We start from the raw sequence: 18,598 nt of genomic DNA on the forward strand, positions 1-18,598 counted from the left end.
TATAATAATTGTGGTAAAAAAAAAAAGAAAATATTCAAAATATAAAAAAAAAAAATTTACTTATTTTAAAAATATATTTTTGATAGCGATTATTTACATGCATTTGAAATAATAAAATTTTTAATAATTAATTAATTTTTAATAATAATTTTCAAAAATTTCAATAATAAATTTGTTTTTATTTGAAAATATTATTAATTTTAGTTTTACATAAAATATAAAACAAATATTTAACTATATACAGATACATTCTTTTTTTTTTTTTTGTTTTATCCTATACTAAAATTCTAATTTAATATTTTTGATTAAGATTAAAATTATTTTTTAAATTTTCGTTCTATACTCTATATATAAATATATTAAGTATTTTACATTAATTTTAAATATTGTTTACAAAACCAAAATAATTTTTTTTTTAATATATATTAACTCCTATAATTTTTTTTTTGTTTATAAATTAATTAGATTGTTTCTTCTTCATCATCATCTATGACAATGACATCTTTTAATTCAGAAATTTTCATATCAGCAATTTCATATGAATCTTTATCCTTTTGAGCAGAATTTTTAGTTTGTTTTGGAGTAAATTTTGTTGGAAGAAATATTTTCTAAAATTAATCAAATAAAATAAAAATTATTAATTTTATTATTTATGTTAATGACGTTTAATAGATCTATTAAGTCGCTTTCACATATTCCCATATTCTGTTAGTCGCATTCACATATTCCCATATTCTGTTAGTTGCTTTTGGAATGCAATATTATTGAAGTATTAAAGGAATAAAATTTTGAATTTCGGAATTAATTTAATTTCAGAAAAATTACAAGATTTTTAAATAACAATCCCATCACGTCTGGTGTTGAGGCGACTAACAGAATATGGGTCTATGTATATTCAAAGTGATATTTAATATTATTTAAAAATATAAATGCACCAATAACAGTCATCTAAATCATTCAAATAAATTTTAACAGCTAAATGGCTGATGTATTCTTAGTAAAATTTCATATTTTAAAATAAATATTTTCAATTTTGAGGGTATTATTTCTTTATTTGTTTTATCTATAAAATTTGAAACTATAATTTGTTCGTTTGAAACTATAAGGAAATGAAGAAATGGGGAAGCAAATAAAGAATTACAATTGTAGCAAATTTTAAATATACCATCACTTTACAATAAATAATTTTGATTTGAAGTATTAACAAGTCAAACTAGAGTAAAATATGAAAATTTACCGCCTTTAAAAAGTATAACAAGTCGAAAAGGTTGTTAAAAGAAAAAACTTATTTTTGTATAATGCCATAAACTCTTAAGTTGTACAATTTGCCTAGTTCTATAATTGTCACACTTTAACTGTATTTGAAAAATTTGAAACAAATTTAGAATAACTTGCTTACTATCAATATTTTTAAGGCTAAATTAAGAACACTTATTCACATATTCTAATTTAATAGTTGAATTGAATATGTGTTGGTTTTCTTTTTTGTTTCAAAGGTACAAATTTTGACTATACATATGTATATGAAAATAAATCCTATATTTACATGATTATTGTAATTAATTCATACCTTAAATTTTCCAGTATGATTAGTTGTGAAGCTCTGTTGATTTTTGAATGCAACAAATTCCCATTCAACATCACGTTGATATGCTGGACATTGTTTTTTAACAAATCTAAATTTTTTTAATAAACATTTTTTAAAAATGATTTAAGAATATTTTTTTTTTTCTATTAATATATTAATTACCCATTCAAATGTTTTGCAACAATTGCTATCGATGTTAAATGAAGAACAGATTTTGAATTTGTTTTTATTAAATACTCTTCTGTACCTCTTTTATAGCCGCCAAATTTAGGATAATCTTTTACTGGTGCAACAAAATAACCAGATGTATAACCTCTTAATTGTGGATCAGTTGATAATGTCGAAATTGATACTCTTTCACTTGAAACTGATATTTTTTCCGATATATTAGAAGAATTTTTCGTTTCAGAATTTAAAATTTTCTCGTTAGTTGAAGATTTTGGTAATATTTTGATCATTTTTTCTTGTTTAAAATTATTTTTTTTGGATGGTGATGAGGAATTTCTCAAATTATTTGGTATTTTTTTTACAGAATATAAATTTCCATCTTCTTTAGTATTCGATAATTTTTGTTCAGTTGCTATTTGCGATGTATTAATTTTTTCTTTATTTGCAATTTTAGCAGTTTCTAAAGTAGGAATTGTATTTGTGTCATTATTTTTATTTTTTTCTATAGATGTTACAGGAAAAGGGTTATATTTTTCTGGATAATAGATTCCAAAATTCTTTGCTTTGTTTGTATTCGTATTGAATTCAGTTGAAACTTTTGTATTTGACTCATTTTTCTGTTTTTCATTTGAAGTATTCAAAATTGATTTTACATTAGTATCAGATTTGGGTATATTTGAACTTTTAGATGAATTATTAATTGTGTTTTTCTCCATTTCAATATTATTTTTTACTATCAATTTATTTTTATTTAATTGTTCATCTTGGTTTTGATTTAATGTTACAGCTGTTTTTGTATTTGAACATTTACGATCTATTATTCCAATTTTTGGAACAGTTATTGGTTCATTTAATGTTAAAGTAGTTGGCTTGGTTAGACCTATTTTCAAAAATTTATCTTTGTTGATAATTCTCTCATTATTACTCGACGAACTAGTAATAGCAGGTGATGAAGTGGTTTTTGTATCACTTGGTTTTGAAATTTTTGTAATTATTGTTTTGATTGTATGTTTTTCAACCGGTAATTCTTTAGTTTTCAAAACAGGAACACTTGGTACTTTTTTCTCTAATAGAAGACTTGTATTTCCTGATGAATTTATAACTTTAACTTCGTTTTTTTTAACATTTTGTGAGGTAGGTGTGCAAATCGGGATACTTGAGTTTGCTTGGGTACCAACCGGCATGGATGTAATAGGTGAGGTAGATAATGTTTTAATAGTAGCGTTTTCAGTTGTTGGTATTGTTGTTGTTGCAACAGAATTAGCAATTGATCTGTCTTGGGAATTGTTCTGAGCATTTGATTGTGGTAATTGTTTGTTTAAATTATTATTTTCATGATTCATGACAGATTTCAATGTAGAATTTGTGTTGCTTGCCGGTTCTAAAATCAATGTTCCATTTTCACTTTTGGACACTGTAAATTGCTGCGATAAAATTTTATTTTGCAAATTTTCAGGTAATTTAAGTATTAATTGGCCATTTTGTTCCTCAACCTCTGCAGTAACAGGACCTTTTGCAGTAAACTCTCGCGATGTCACTATGTCATTTTTGTTATCGTCTATTACAGGCTTCGAAGAATTCGATTCTAAAGTTTTAGATATTATAACTTGATTATGTTTCCCAATTATTTTTGAATCTGACTTACCTCCACTTTCTTTAGATTTAAAGCTTGCTTTTAAAGGGCGAGTAAAAGTAGTTGGAGTAATAGAGGGTTTGCATCCTACAGTCGTGGACGTAGGTGTATTATTTGTTGTATAGAACTGTGCCTTTTGAACGGAACTGATTGGAGACAATATTCTTTGTGACGAAACAGTATTAGTTAGAGGAACCATAGGTTTAGGCATCAATGGTGCTGTACGCATATGAGGACCATATACGGTTGACTTTGCTAATGAAGTTGAGGGTTGCGTTAAACTATTCGAAGATATTACTGATATATTATTAATGGAGAAGGGTTGAGTAGTTTTAACTTGATCTTTTGAATTCAATATTTTTTGAGTTTCAATTATAAGTTCTCCAGACTTCGCTAGTACAGTGGGCTTTATATTTGGATGAACAGTAATGGAATCATTTGTCATTTTTGAAAATATCCTTTTTTTGGCAGGTGGTTCGTCATTCAATGTAGTATCAGTTACCAAAACTGAGTTTTCAGAAATATTAGATTTGGAGGTTGCAATTTGGTTTGCTGGCACAGTTTTCGCACTTGATGTTATCGAACTGATAACGAATGGTTTTTTATACATTTTGTTAACTTGCTTAATAACTTGCTGCACCGATTCCGTACTAACATTTGAAGCAACGGTGGGAGTAAACATATTAGTATTCAAATCAATATTTTTAGCAGGAAAACCTGACACAGAAACGTTATCACACTGTGACTGAATAAGTGGCATATTTTCCGGAAGTAATTGAATGAGTGAATTTTCATTATAACTAATTCCCTTGTAACTTTGATATGGCGTTGACACAACTTGATGTTGTTTTAAAAATTTATCAATGTTTTGCTGATTTTGTTGTTGCAACTGTATTGAGGATATATCTGACGTCCACGGCTCCATATCAAACATTATTTTTTCATTTTTTCTGCATAACCAAAAACCTGTTGTATGTTTCAATCGTTTGATACCACGTGAAGCTTCATAGTCTTCTCTTGACACCATCTTACCATCAACATTCTGATATAACATCAAAACTGGATCAATTGTTTCATGGAAAGGTCCTAAATAAATGCGCTTTTTGTCAAATTTCATAATATAACAGTCTACTGATCGCCCATCAACTTTAGGAAACCTGACCATTTTCTTTTCGGTTTGAGAACGTTGCAATGCTAATTTAATTTTACTATGTGCTAAAATTTCCATGCTGTTCATGAAAATTATATGAGAAAAATCATCTTCCAAATCTAATACGAGCCACCTATGATCATCTAAACTACTTGTTATAGGAACTTGAAAATGTTCAGTCATAGCCTCCTCCCGGGTTAATTTTCTTATTTTAATATTCATTTTCAAATTTTTGAATTTATCGGAATCTTTGTTATAAGTGGCACTGTTGTTGAAATTTGGTTGTGAAAAATCGTTAATTTGATTTGAGTTAGTTAAATTTCCTAAATTACTGTTGTTATTGATTACAACCATTGCTGTCGGTGTTGTTAATTGGTTAGCTTTCATTATCGGCTTTTGCAGTTGATTAATTTGAACATTGTTACACTGATTGGATGAATCTAATTTTATTTTTTTGTTTGCGTTTTGTAAATTTGCAATTGAAGTAGGGGTTACTAGCTGTGCTGGTGCAGATTTTCGCTTCAAATTTTCAATATATTGTTGAGTTAAAATATTGAAGAGCTTATTTATTTTTGGTGTTAAGTTGGGATGTGATTCTGTAGTAGGTCGAATTACTCCAACTTTCGTACCTTCATTAATCGATTTTGTCATTCCCAAAATTCGCCAATAATCGCGATGTCCGTTCATCAAAATAGATAAAGAATCCGTTTGCGCATTAGATAATTTTGAATTTAACATTTGCGCAAAAAGTGGCAAATTTTCTCGGCGAACTGCTTTTATATTTATAACGCCGATAGCATTAACTACATAAGGCATTGCATACTTCATAGTACCCACAAAATAGGTTGCTTTTTCAATTTTAACCTCCCAAATGTGTAATTTATCTAAATCAAATTAAAATAATTGTTAAAATGTCTATCAATTTACATAAAAACTTTTACCTTCAATATAATACTGCAGAAAATGTTTCCAGCGAACAGCTACCATCATTTCTACTTGAGGATTAGGAATATTAGCACTATCTTCTGATTGAATTTTTGTAATATTATGCATCGTTTTTGTAACGGAGAAATTTAACCGTTTCATAACTTCTTTTTGAACTTGTTCGGCAGCTAACGTAAATTGTTCACAGTTATCAAAACAATTCGAAGGAAACTGCAAAGATGGAAACTTTTGTTCCTCATTCAATGGTTGTTTCATATCGTTTTCATTATCCAAAACATTTGAAGCTTCGATTTTGTCTTTTTGAAGAGTTGTATTTCGTTGATCATTCAAGGAAAAAACTGACGAAATTTTAAGAAGGGGTGAGGAAAGTTCTGAATTTGAACTAGAACTTTTTGTAAGTTGAGATTCTGTTTGTGAATCTGATTTTCGTGTTGTTTGCGTTAAACTTTGCTTTGCATCAGCTTCCCGTTCATTTGGAGATTGTTGGTTCGGTTTGGAATTGGAAGTACTAAGTATTTGAGACTTAGAAGTGTCTATGTCTTTCAGTTCTTTGCCAGATGTATCGATAGCGTTTAGAGATTGATTTGGTTTTAAATTATTGATACTACTATTATGCGTACTATTATTATTGTTTGTTTCAGGCTTGGAGTTTTGTAAGCTTCCAGGTGGACGTTTAACTATAATTTTACGAACGTAACTTTCACTTAGACGGACTTTTTCAATCAATAAAAATTTAGTCTGATCATTTTCAACAAATTTTCTCCAATGATTTTTAATTTCTGGACGCTTATTACGTATTCTATAAACCCTTGGAACTGGCTGAACGCGATGACAACCATAAAAATCATTATTTATGTACGCCGATATGATGCGATTTTCTTTATGCTTTTGTTCTGGCGTAACAATTTCTAAAGCATTAGTTCGTCCCCTGTTTGCTTTTTCTGGTTTGTTTTTCGACATATTTTCATTCGACTGTTTTGAAATGTTCTCTGAAGTTTTATCTGGTTTTATTTCAGTTTTCATTAATTTCTTTTGGGGTTCAACAGGTAAGCTTTCGTCCTCACTTTTGTCGAATGAATATTTTGCTTTACGGGAGTAAACTTCACCTGGCTTTTCTTCTTCAAGTTTCTTAAGTATATAAGGTTTACCTTCAGTATCTTTTCCATTACAAAAGCATTTATATAAACAATGCACCATACACCATTTTACTTTATCATCAAAATATTTTAGTGGATATAAATCTATAGTGCAGTGCTTTAATAATTTCATAATATCTTCATCCACGTAACAGATACCACTGATATCATTTGGAATTTTGGCCTCTTTAACTGGGGAGTTAATATCTTTTGATTCTTCATCATGTGATAAAAAGCTAGATGGTGAAGCTGAATTCGCGCTGGTTGGGGTTGCATTTCTGGAGCGAGAGCTAGTAAGAATTCTCGGCTCTTCATCTTCCAATCCTTTAGTGTAATAATTAGTTAAACGGGCATTATTTCGACGTTTCCGTTTTGTTTGATTTTCGTTTATCAACAATGTTTCATTGCCAGTGAGCACCACAGTTGAAGTAAATTCCCGTTCCATTCGAGCCAATCTTGCGGTTGCTTTTTGCCGTAATACAAATGCATCTTCTGAAGTTATTACTGAATTCTAAAATAAATTTTAAGTAATACAATAAAAAATTGTAAAAAAAAAAATAAGTAAACAAACCTCAGCCTCAATGAGAGTCAAAGGGCAACTACATTTTTCCAACATACAATTAATTTTTTTGCAATGATTCTTGGGTACATTATTATTACCCAAACTTGCGCAAATACACCCCAACCGGCAAAAGTCTTTCTCACACACCTTTGGTTTGGCTACTATGTTAAAAAATAATTGTTAAAAAATCAATATCGTTGTTTTATTCATTTTGTTTACAATTCTTACCGATTTTAGCATCAGAGGCATTTATTATCGTAGCATTTAATCGTTTCAACTCCTTCCTAAAATTCAAAATTTAAAAATACTCTACGTAATCAAGTGGAGCAAATTTCTTACATTAATTTCGATTTCGGATTTCCCCCACTTTTTGCAGTCTTCCTTTTCAGTTCTGAAGTTTTGGTTTTCTGTATTTGTTCATTAGTTTCTTCAATATTATTAAACTTATTTCCTTTTTCAGATTGCTTTATACTAGCCCCTTTTCCATTGTCATATGTGATGTCAGGATCATCATAAATAAATGAATTTTCACTTAGCCCAATTGCTACACTATCAATCATATCGGATAAGACATCAGCACATTCAATAGTAATTTTATCACTGCTATTCTCAAGAATCGAACGAAATTTCAATTTTTCCTTATTATCAAAATTTTCAGAACGTCTGAGCACTTTTCGAACCAAAATGTGAGTTTGGTCATTTAAATAAGGTATTGTAAATTTAAAGGAATTTTTTGCCTGAATAATTTTTCCCTTGTCTTCATCATGATTAATTTCGTTGCTTTCTTGGTTAGCTTTTTCGACTAATGTCGAAACAGCAAACTCAGCCCATTCTTTTGTTATACTTTCAGATGGCAAGACTAATTTTAAATAACTTTTTATATAATCGTCTAAAGGTTTATTCAGTTTTGGATATACCTCCAATTCTATTTTTGGCATTCTGTAAATCTCCAATTCATTTAAACCCCCCTCTAAGTCATTTAATAATTTTTTTTTAAAACACAAAGGACCAGGTCGATTCTCTTCTTTGAGCATTTTAATTTTTTTCATTTGAGAAATCTGCATTTTCATCCGTGGATTCTTGTATCTTACTCGAATACATTGCCATGTTTTTCTATCAGTACAATTTAATGAACAGTTTCTGTTCGTATGTAGTAAATCCTTTTTCATAATAGGTGAACTGTATTGAGGCAACATTTTTTTTATTGGAAAATTTCCAAGACCAGACAAAATTTTACATATCCTGCCATCAATATCAGCAGTTTGAAAGTAAAATTTCTCATTCTCTGTTAATAGCCAACAAGTTGCTTTCCATAAATCCCGACTTGCTGGAACTCTACTGCGTTGAACTGCTCTTACAAAACTTGTATTAATTCTACCGTCTCTGGTTCTTCTCTTAAGTTCATGATAGATAGTATTCTCATTTTCAATCATAAAATATTTAAAGCTACGTTGCTTTGAAAAAATCATTCGTTTTTCGGCAAGTGTTCTGGGTTTTGACATTTCATCAGGCAAAGCTGCCATTTCAAATTTTGGCGGTGGTCGATCTGAGTGAACTAAACCTTCTTCGTAACGTTTTGGTAAATTCGTATACCGGAAAGTTTTGATCGGGCCAGGTTTATCATCTTTACTAATGAAGGCCGAAATATTGGAAAATGTGGGAACAGCTGGTGTTGGTAACATACCTAGGAAATAATTTTTATTTAACATTATATTAACACAAAAACATGCAGAAATAATAATCATGATCAATTTTATTGCGTTACTGGATTCGCATTCTATTTTCTTAAAATTTGAATTTTAATATTTATAGGTATTCATGAAGAATTCATAAAGTAGATGGAACTTTTACAATTTTCTAAATACAACGAAAATATAGTAACAAAAGTAGCAAGAAAAATTTTAACAAGAGATGATGCGAATACAGCAACAAATTTAGTTCATTTAATATTCAAAATTCAAAGTTATAATATACCAGGTATTTGCGGTTGAATCATTTCGTTGCAATTAAATCCAAAGAAATCGTCCGAACTAGATGAATTGTCGTCATTTATTTTTGAGCCATTTGACAAATCAGTACATGACAAATTATTTATTTGTTCAACAGTTTTAACTGATATAGTTTTTTCTAATGGTTTCCCTTTTTCTTCTTTATCATTTCTTTCATTTCGGCTTTCTAAATTATTAACCAATTTACTAATTAGAGAATCCACAATGCTTGTACTTTTTTTTGGCAAATCAGTAGATTTTAAAAAATTATCATATAATTTATTTGACGATGATTTGACATTATTTTTTGCATCATTTTCACTTGCTGCAGAATCATTATGAGTTTCTTGAAGTTTTCTATTTACGTTTGTAAACAATACCGGCTCTTTAGTAGACGGTCCCGCTTCTAAAGCATCTTTTTCACTTATTTCGAATGAATCAACTATTGAGCATTTCGTTCGGCCATTAGAAATTATGAATTTGTTTTTAACTGTGCTTTCAATGCTTTCATTTAATTCATCTGTTAATCTACTTTCTATTTCTGATGCCTTTAAAATTACAATATCAGTACTGCCAGTATCTTCACCTGACTCTTCAAGTTCGTTATTTATCTTGGAATTTTCCCCTGACAAACGTTTATTGTTTAATAATGTTGAAAGTTTCAAAGTTGATTTAGGTTTTTCATTTAAGATTGTATTTGAATTGATTTTGTCAGTTATTTTTTTTTCTGACAACAAAGACAATGATCGTTTGCCGTATTTTAGTAATTCAAGTTGAGTTTTTAATTGTAGTTCAATTTGCTCTGGAGATAAAGCACTTTCTTCTAACTCAGATATGGGATGTTCAGAGTCTGAATTTGAAATGGTGTCAGCATTATCGTCATTTAATTCAAAATTCTCATCACTTGCTTCTGCAATGTTTAAACTGTTTCCTAATGCCGGATTTTTATTACAAATAAAAGGATTTTCTTCTTTATTTGCGTTATATTTATTTTGCGATGCATCTGATTTTTTATCAGGTTTATCATGCAATATAATTTTATTTTGCGGTATTGATTTATTCCCTTTTAAGTCAGCATCATTTTTTGTAAGTGTTAAACTAACATCTAAATCAACAATTGATGTACTATTTGATAACGAATTTTCATTCAAATCCAAAACAGAACTTTGAGTTTTAATGTCATTATTGCTTTCATCTGGTTCTAAAATACTTTTAACTTTAATTTTTTCTAACAATCGTTGTTTTTTCAAATAAAAAACAACTCTCTGAGACCATGGTAAAGCCTGTAGTTTTCTTATTTTATCATGAAATTTTTTATTTCGAATTTTCTTGATATTTTGATTATTTTTAGATGGATATTTATTTTTTTTCGGTACATTATACCGAATGAAAACTCTAGACTTCTTAAAAATCAATTTAGGTTTGTAAACGAAATGTAGACATAAAGAATATTTTATAAATTTTAATATACGCTCTAAATTATAATCTATAAATTCTAATGACACTGGATACTTTTTATGTAATCTATTAAAAACTTTCAATTGCTTTTCAGTTAACTTCATCTCGTAATTTTTCGGATGAACAGGTCTCGCCCTAAAATTAAAAAAAAAAAAAAAATAATTAATTTTTTATAATAAATGAAAATTTTCAGATATATATATGTATTTAATATTCAATTTATCAGATAATTACTTATTAAATAAAAAGCATCAATTATATGCTACTTTTATTATAATGAAAAGAGCAAATTTTTCCTTTGAACATTTAAATTCATCAATATGTATTTTAAATAATTTAAATTGAATTATTTTTCATGAAACGGCAACACTACTATGCTTCCAACGATGAACTTCGTATTTAATAAACAAAATGGCGGACACCTCTCCGAAACATTGGGCAACACAGATCTCTACTAACATTCATATATCAATTCCAATAAAAAATGATTTTAAAAGTTTTCTTTTCTAAATTTTTTCGAATCCTTTTCATTAAAATTTATAATTAAAACTCTTACTTAAGAGTTAAATTTAATATTTTTTATTTCTAATTTATTTTTAAATATGTAATTTTTTTAATTTACAGCTTAAAAAGAAATAATCACTCGCGATACAACACACCCTAAAATATTTTTAGCACGACGAAAATTGTACAACTAAAAAATGACAGCTCTTACGAAAAAAAAAACAAAACAACAAACAAGAAAAAAAAAAAAATAAAGGCAAAATTCAAATTTTTATATCGGAAGCTTACGTATACATAACCTCATTAAAAAATTTTGAGATTATAAAGAAGAGACTAAAAAATGAAATAGAGAGAAAGAAACACTAAATTTCTTCTATTTTTAAAATTTGGGGCGAATTCATAAATTGTACAATCTATATGCACTATGTGCTCAAATGACATTAAAATAAATATGTGTACATACACATATATATTATTTATACCTGAATACCTATAATATATATTCACAATATAGTATGTTAATCGTAGAAAATATACAATTATTAATTATAATAAAACTTTATTTAAACAAAATATTATGCGCAAATTTCTATGGAGGAAAAGATAAAATTTGAAATTTTATTAGAGTATTCTAAAATTAATATTTATTTTAATTTTGAAAGAACTAATATACTAATAATTAGATAATAATAAATTTGCAAAAAATATTTTACTTATGTTAGCAAGGTGTTGCCGTATTTTCAAAATTTCGAAAAATTCACGATACTAAAAAACTTTGGTAATGTATTAGGTTAGGTTAGGTTGAGAGACTATTATTTTTATGAAATTTCAACTTATAAAATTATTTGAACATGTTTGGACGTTGCTTTAAATTTTCTTATTCTTGAAAGTAATTATGAATATACTCGTATATGTTAATCTAGAGATACGAATAATAATATGTAAATATGTATATAAATAACTTACATTATATAATTTTCATGAAAAGGTATGTAACGTGATTTAGGTACTTGTTATAAAGACTATATATTTTTATTTTATGTTTTTACATATTGCACGTTCATTTTTCTCGGAGAAAACAATAAAAAAGTAGAACAAAACTATTTTGAACTTCATAAGAAAATATACAACTGTATATTTAATTTTCTGTTTTGTTTCCACAAGGTCAAAAACCCTGAGGTACATTTTTGACATTAATGTACCTATATATCGTATCTAGGAACATTTATGTCAAAAACACGTTGAATATAAAATTGTATTACGGTTTAAACAATATTTCATTTCAAACAAAACAAGTTCATTTTGCAATATTTAATGCAATAACAAGTTTTGAAAAAATTAAAATATATTTCAAAGAAAATTTTGAGTATATTTTTACGCCTTAAAATATATTTTTGATTTTAACATTGCTCATCATACAGTTTGCAATGTCTTAGCCACAATTATCTTTAGTAGTAATACATAGTCTATATTAGTATCGTTTCTTTTTCAAACTTTTTTAAGTTTTCTCATAGAAATTGCATAGAGATAGATTTTTGAGATTGTAAAAGTTTGACATAATTAATATATAAAAAAAATATTAATGAAATAATTTTATAATTTTGGGGCGTGCACTGCGGCTGACAGAAATTGGTTGGACCGTAAGAGAGAGTAATAGTCCACAAGTGACAAATTTATACGTATTATTTTGAAAGTTATATTATATTAACATCATAAATCTTCCACAAAACCAACCTTTTTCAAATTTTTAGTTAAAAAGAATTAAAATTCAATAATATTTCTATTGTTTTGTGTTATAACAACATTGAACTTGTATTTTATTTTAAAAATACCTTCCAGACTCTGTTAATTTTTTAAAGATTTCAATAAATTGCTACACTACAAAAAAAGAAAAAAACCGATAAGTTTTAGGAGATACGAACAATAGCAGAAATACATACATAATATTATTTATAAAATATTGTGAATAAATAATTATCCTATCCGTACCCTATTACAGAAGAATAATATGATTGATTTTTTATTATAGTAGCGGTGTTAGTAAGCCTAATTCACATATGATTAACGTAGACTTCCTCGACAGGAACTTCAAATGTTAGGTAGTTTTATAACATTCTTTTCTATAGGAGACAACTTGAAACGATACATTTTTTATAATAACTATATAAGTATAAACAGTATAATCATTACAAAATTTAGTCGAATAACAAATTTAAAATCTAATACAAATTTAATTGTATTTATTTTATTTTGTGTATTCTAAACTAAAAAATATAGCGACAAAATTTTTTTTCTTATTCAATGTATTAACATTTTTTTGCTCTCAATTCTCTCAAATATTTTGCCTGATGGTTTACAAAAAATGCGGTAAGAACTCGAAAATATATTCTAATCTAAATTATAGTTAAAATTTCGAGTTGAATTTTAAATTTTCAAAAGTTTTTAGGTTTTAATTAAATTTTTTCATACTAAACTCCAAATGAAAATAGGCGAAAATTATCATTTATGTATTTTCAAAAAAGAAATTCGCTTCTTTTGCAGAAATTTTGCTTCTTTTCTTCTATTTTTTCGGAACTTTCCCACATATATTCACATAAAAACAAGAGTTTAACCCTTGATATATTGCTATGTCAAGATTGGAATACAATTTTGTTACACTCCAATAATGCAAAAAACCATTCGTCGTAACGAAAGCAATAGTCTCGTAATCGGTTGTTATATTCTATTTAATTTATTATCTAATCTCTTAATTTTTTGGTTTAATTTTTTTGGTTTCAAATATAAAACGACATTTCATTATTCATTCACTACATATTTTGTGACCCGAAACGGTAACGTAGTTAAAAAAAACAAAAACAATAAGTTGAAATTACAGGAACAAATAATCCAATTTAATATACAACAGTGTTTTAATTCAATAATTAGGAAAATATGCCATTTTAAAAATTATCGATTTTGAATCTGCAATGCATTTAGATAAAAATGTAATGCTTCGTTTAAATATTATGGATTTTATTGCCTTTTTAAGAAGAAAAATACCTTAGAAGGCATATTTTTTTTTCATTTGTATCAAATATAATTAATTAAGTAATGCAATTTTGTTAATTAATTAATTATTAATTAGAAAAATTTGCAAAATCCCTGGTTGCATCAAAAATCAAAACACTGATAAGCTAGTTGGATAAGTTAAAAACAAAATAGAAAGCAAAATGGGTTGATTCAACAACGCCCTCTGATTCCCCTATTTTTTAACAGAATCTGAAACCAAAATGAGCTCTGAATTCGGTTCGGCTTAAATTTTTTCCTGAAATTATGCGAAGCTAAACACATTTACATTTTTTTTTTTTGGTTATGTATACTTTTTTATGTTTATTATTCATATACATTCGCAGGTACATGCGTTAGTAACATTTATGATGCCTTTTATAAAAATGGCATATTTAAGGTAAAAAAATTTTTTTATCGGCAAACATTTTGGTTTTTTTTCCTGCCATATTTTTGTTTTCATATCAGGTTTTCTATTGGAAAAAATTTTCTAAAATTTAGTGAAAATTTTAAAGAACACAAAGTTTTGTAAAGCTTTGATGTAACCGGACCAGACAAGTAAATAATAAAGCACGAACAATTTTGTTTTTTGCTATTGAAGCTACTAGTCTACAGTAACATAACGTTTACATATCAAAAATTAATGTAAGTTGGTTGTTGAAGTCACAATCAACAATGTTTGGTGTGTAAACGCTAACTAAAAATCATGATGACACAATTTGATTTGTTTCTTATCATATTACTCCAGTTGATGCATACATATGTGATCAACATCACAATGAAAAAAAATAATGCAAATCACATATCACAAATCAATGAAACAGCCAAATGAAAAATCAAAATTTACTCTTAGCATGATTTTGTTTATAAACAATAAAATAAAAAAAAAAATAAAAAAGAAACTGCATAAAATTTTTGTTAAAATTTGGCACGACCATCCATTACAAAACTTATACATATGTACATATGTATATAAGTATGTAGTTAAATCCATATTTATTTTCTCGTACTGATATTGCAGTGTAAATACTTTATTTTCTCTTTAAATACTCCATGGATACCTATACTATACTGTATATATAAATCTTATTATCTTAATTTTAAGCTAATTATGTCATATAAATGTTACATCAATTGAAGATAGGATTTTTAAAATATGTACAAACTTAGTTTATGCTATAACATATGACGTAAGTACATATGTTTTGAAACGCGTTTGTTGCAGGTATTGAACGCCATGGAGCCCAGGCCAGATTACTAAAAATGCTCAACCTACATTAATATACTTAATATGCAGTCACATAATATGCCTTTGTACACATAAAAACAAAATGAAATTGATTTATAACTGCAAAATATTGAAGGAGGGAATTGTGAAAACATTAAGTCCGAGTGAAGGTAAGATAACGAGACGACAAAAATAAAAAACACGACTAAGTTAAATTTTAACAATTATTAAACAGGGGTATTTTTAAAACAACTTGATTAAAAAATAGTTGAGTTAATTTTCTACTAAGCTAACAGAATTGAGATTCAATTCGGTCTCGTGAATGAACCTATAATTAAGATAAAAAGTCACGCTTCAAAATTTGACAATTTTAAAATTTTATATAATAAAACAACAACAGCAAACTAAATCTGCTGTCAACTAACAAATTTTAACAAGCATCAGCACCAGGTACAAAATTTAACCAGGTGATTGCTACTTTAAGCTTACATTTTTAATCCGTGCATCCCTATTTAATTACATTGAAAAGAAATTTTTTGCAATTTTCCAATTTTAGAATGCATCTCTGTAGGTAGCCTGATTACCTTGTATCCTACCATACAACAACTTTTAAGAAACCGAAATAGTTTTGAGATGTTACTATGGTAGTTTGAATAAAATTTCAATTAAAATTATAAGTATTATAAATTTTATAAAATATTCAACTTGCATACCAAAGGCTTTTGCTGTTAAATATTCCTACTTATAAAGCCGAATACAATTTCAAGACATTTTATATTTTTTTAATAATATTCTCGATTGTGCAATATATTCAATTGAAAACAGAAAATCTTTTCATTTAAAAAAATGTCATACCATCAATTTATTCTAAAACTTTTTCATGTAAAGGTAACAATATAAATCTTGAAGTTATAATTGAAGAATATTTGTTTTAACATAAATCAATATAAGCGCACAATACTGGTTGTTGCAACATTGAAATGTGTATATTGTATACTTTCCTGGAAAGCAGATTTACTAATTAAATATTCTGAATATAAATGAATACATGTATTGTAACTAATATTAAAAGCATTTATTTAGGAATTATGCCCAATTTTTAATAAAATTTAATAAAATAGATATGTATGTACTATTCAAACAAAATGTTTATTTTGAAAACCTACATAGTTACCTATCTATGTAACTACATACATATTGTATCTTTCATGAAAGATGTATGTACATACATGCAGTTATGTTTAGTTAACTTGTTTGTCTATACGCATCTGATACTAAATCAATTTAATTCTCTAAACCATTGATATGTAATTTAAAATAATTTCTTACTTTGAATTCTGTTTAAATCATTGTTTTATGTCATCAAATGTTTTCTTATCTACAATTAAATATTAGACTACAAAGTCATAAAAATTTTGTGTAATCTCATTGCATGCCTATACAATTACACATTTTTGTAACACTACGTTATACAAAAGGTTCTTATAATTTTTTAAAGTAATTTTATCATAGAAGTCATTACATATTTCCATAATACATATTCAATCCAAAATAAAACCTTTCTGATTGACTTTTACATTCTTATCTTGCATAAGATATAATATGGGTGCATATTATAATGTAGAACGTTTTCTTAAACTTATTATTCTAAAAAAGAAAATTCAAAAGTATAATATTTGTAGTTACGTAATTTATAAAAAAGTGTAGGCTTTTTAATTCATACATCGTTTTACTAAAATGGATAAAAAACGCAATCAACAAAAATATCAAGAGAAAAACAAAAACAAAATTGATTTTCAACATGAAAAAAAAAATTTTTTTTTGAGTAAATGATTACCTTAAGACTCAATATCACTGCATAGATATTCGCCAGAACATCCAAATAAAAATTACAAACAATATATGTATGTATATATATTCTGATTTACAAAAATGATGAATGATGATTTACCAGGAATCCATATCTGAAATTACAATCAAAAATCTTTATAAAACTTCAAATAATAAAATTTTAAATAAAATTCATTGTACACATATGTTTATAAATATATAATACATACATACATACATAATTAGGTATAGCCAAAATGCAAAAATCTTGCATTCGAAAGGATCTAATTCATTGAAATGTTATTATATTTTCGTGCCCACGCGATGTATACATTTGTGGTACATGCATACAAACAAAAGTACCCATATGTATACTTATGTATGAAAATTCAAAAATTTATTTTTCTACTTTTTTGTCTTTTAAATTTTCTTTGGAAATTTCTAAATCAATATAACTTAACCTGATTATTTCACTAAAATATTTCACCAATTTCATATAAATTTGCTTCCTCCAAAATATCTACGAATTATGTACATATGTATACATATACATAACATATATTTGTATTTTCTAATAAATATGTACATATGTATAATGTGTATATATATTTACTTATGTATGTAATTATACTTACGTGCGTAACTTCAAAATTCTCGAAACCACAACCAAATATGCAAAATTCTCAAAATTTTTTTTTGATCCAATCAAAATGGCAATACTTTTATTCTTATTCAAAATGGCGGTTTATTGTTTATAACCTAAAACTTTTCGGGTTCACCCGGTTACTTTGTCACTCTTTAAAATTCCCAAATATCATTCATTCTATTAAACATCTGGTTTTGAAGAAATTTTTTAATCAAGTATTTATTCTCCTTTTGATCAATTCATTTTATAAATTTATAATTTCATTTAAATTTTAACAAATTAAATAAAATTTTTTTAATAATTTTTACTATTAATATTCAATAATTGTATTAAAAAAATTAATTTCTTTTTCAATAAGAGCAATTATTTCTACTATGTAACCACGATTAAAAAAAAAAAAAAAATTTAATCGACCCGGATTTCTGTCAGTTTGGTTTGACACAAATCGTCTCTAACCATAAATTTGTAATGAAAACGTCAACACTTACGGCGACATATCATATTTACTTATGATATCAATTAAATTTAATTTTACTTATTATTGAAATAAAAAATTAAATTAAATATTTATTTATATATACATAAATAATTTCAATATAAAAATGTAAATTTTAGTTCAAACAGAAATTCGATTAGAAATTTAATATTTTATACCTAGAGTATAATATTTTCATTTCTCTTTATAAAAAAAAAACATTATAGTAAATACAAAATATT

General features: G+C 26.6%; 1 protein-coding gene across 1 annotated transcript; it reads right to left on the minus strand.

The window, feature by feature from the left end:
- Positions 1-404: 404 nt before the first annotated feature.
- Positions 405-10,732, minus strand: LOC129613352 (uncharacterized). Its single transcript, XM_055527363.1, has 10 exons — positions 10,642-10,732; positions 9,157-10,404; positions 7,522-8,866; positions 7,411-7,466; positions 7,192-7,343; positions 5,481-7,131; positions 3,402-5,423; positions 1,751-3,341; positions 1,571-1,676; positions 405-608 (listed from the first exon to the last, which is right to left on the minus strand). Exons 1-10 carry the CDS (start codon positions 10,730-10,732, stop codon positions 462-464), a joined length of 8,409 nt encoding a protein of 2,802 aa, XP_055383338.1. The 3' UTR covers positions 405-461.
- Between the last annotated feature and the right edge of the window lie 7,866 nt (positions 10,733-18,598).

Source organism: Condylostylus longicornis, unplaced genomic scaffold, assembly GCF_029603195.1.
Source record: "Condylostylus longicornis isolate FDR11 unplaced genomic scaffold, ASM2960319v2 ptg000083l, whole genome shotgun sequence".
NCBI lineage: Eukaryota > Metazoa > Arthropoda > Insecta > Diptera > Dolichopodidae > Condylostylus > Condylostylus longicornis.

Excerpts from the sequence above, each read along its gene's own strand:
- LOC129613352 (XM_055527363.1), bottom strand. The coding sequence starts at position 10,732 with ATGAAGTTAACTGAAAAGCAATTGAAAGTTTTTAATAGATTACATAAA. Across the intron at positions 8,867-9,156 it reads GATTCAACCGCAAATACCTG|GTATGTTACCAACACCAGCT; the intron begins GTATATTATAAC and ends ATTATTTCCTAG. Across the intron at positions 1,677-1,750 it reads GTTGCAAAACATTTGAATGG|ATTTGTTAAAAAACAATGTC; the intron begins GTAATTAATATA and ends AAAAAAATTTAG.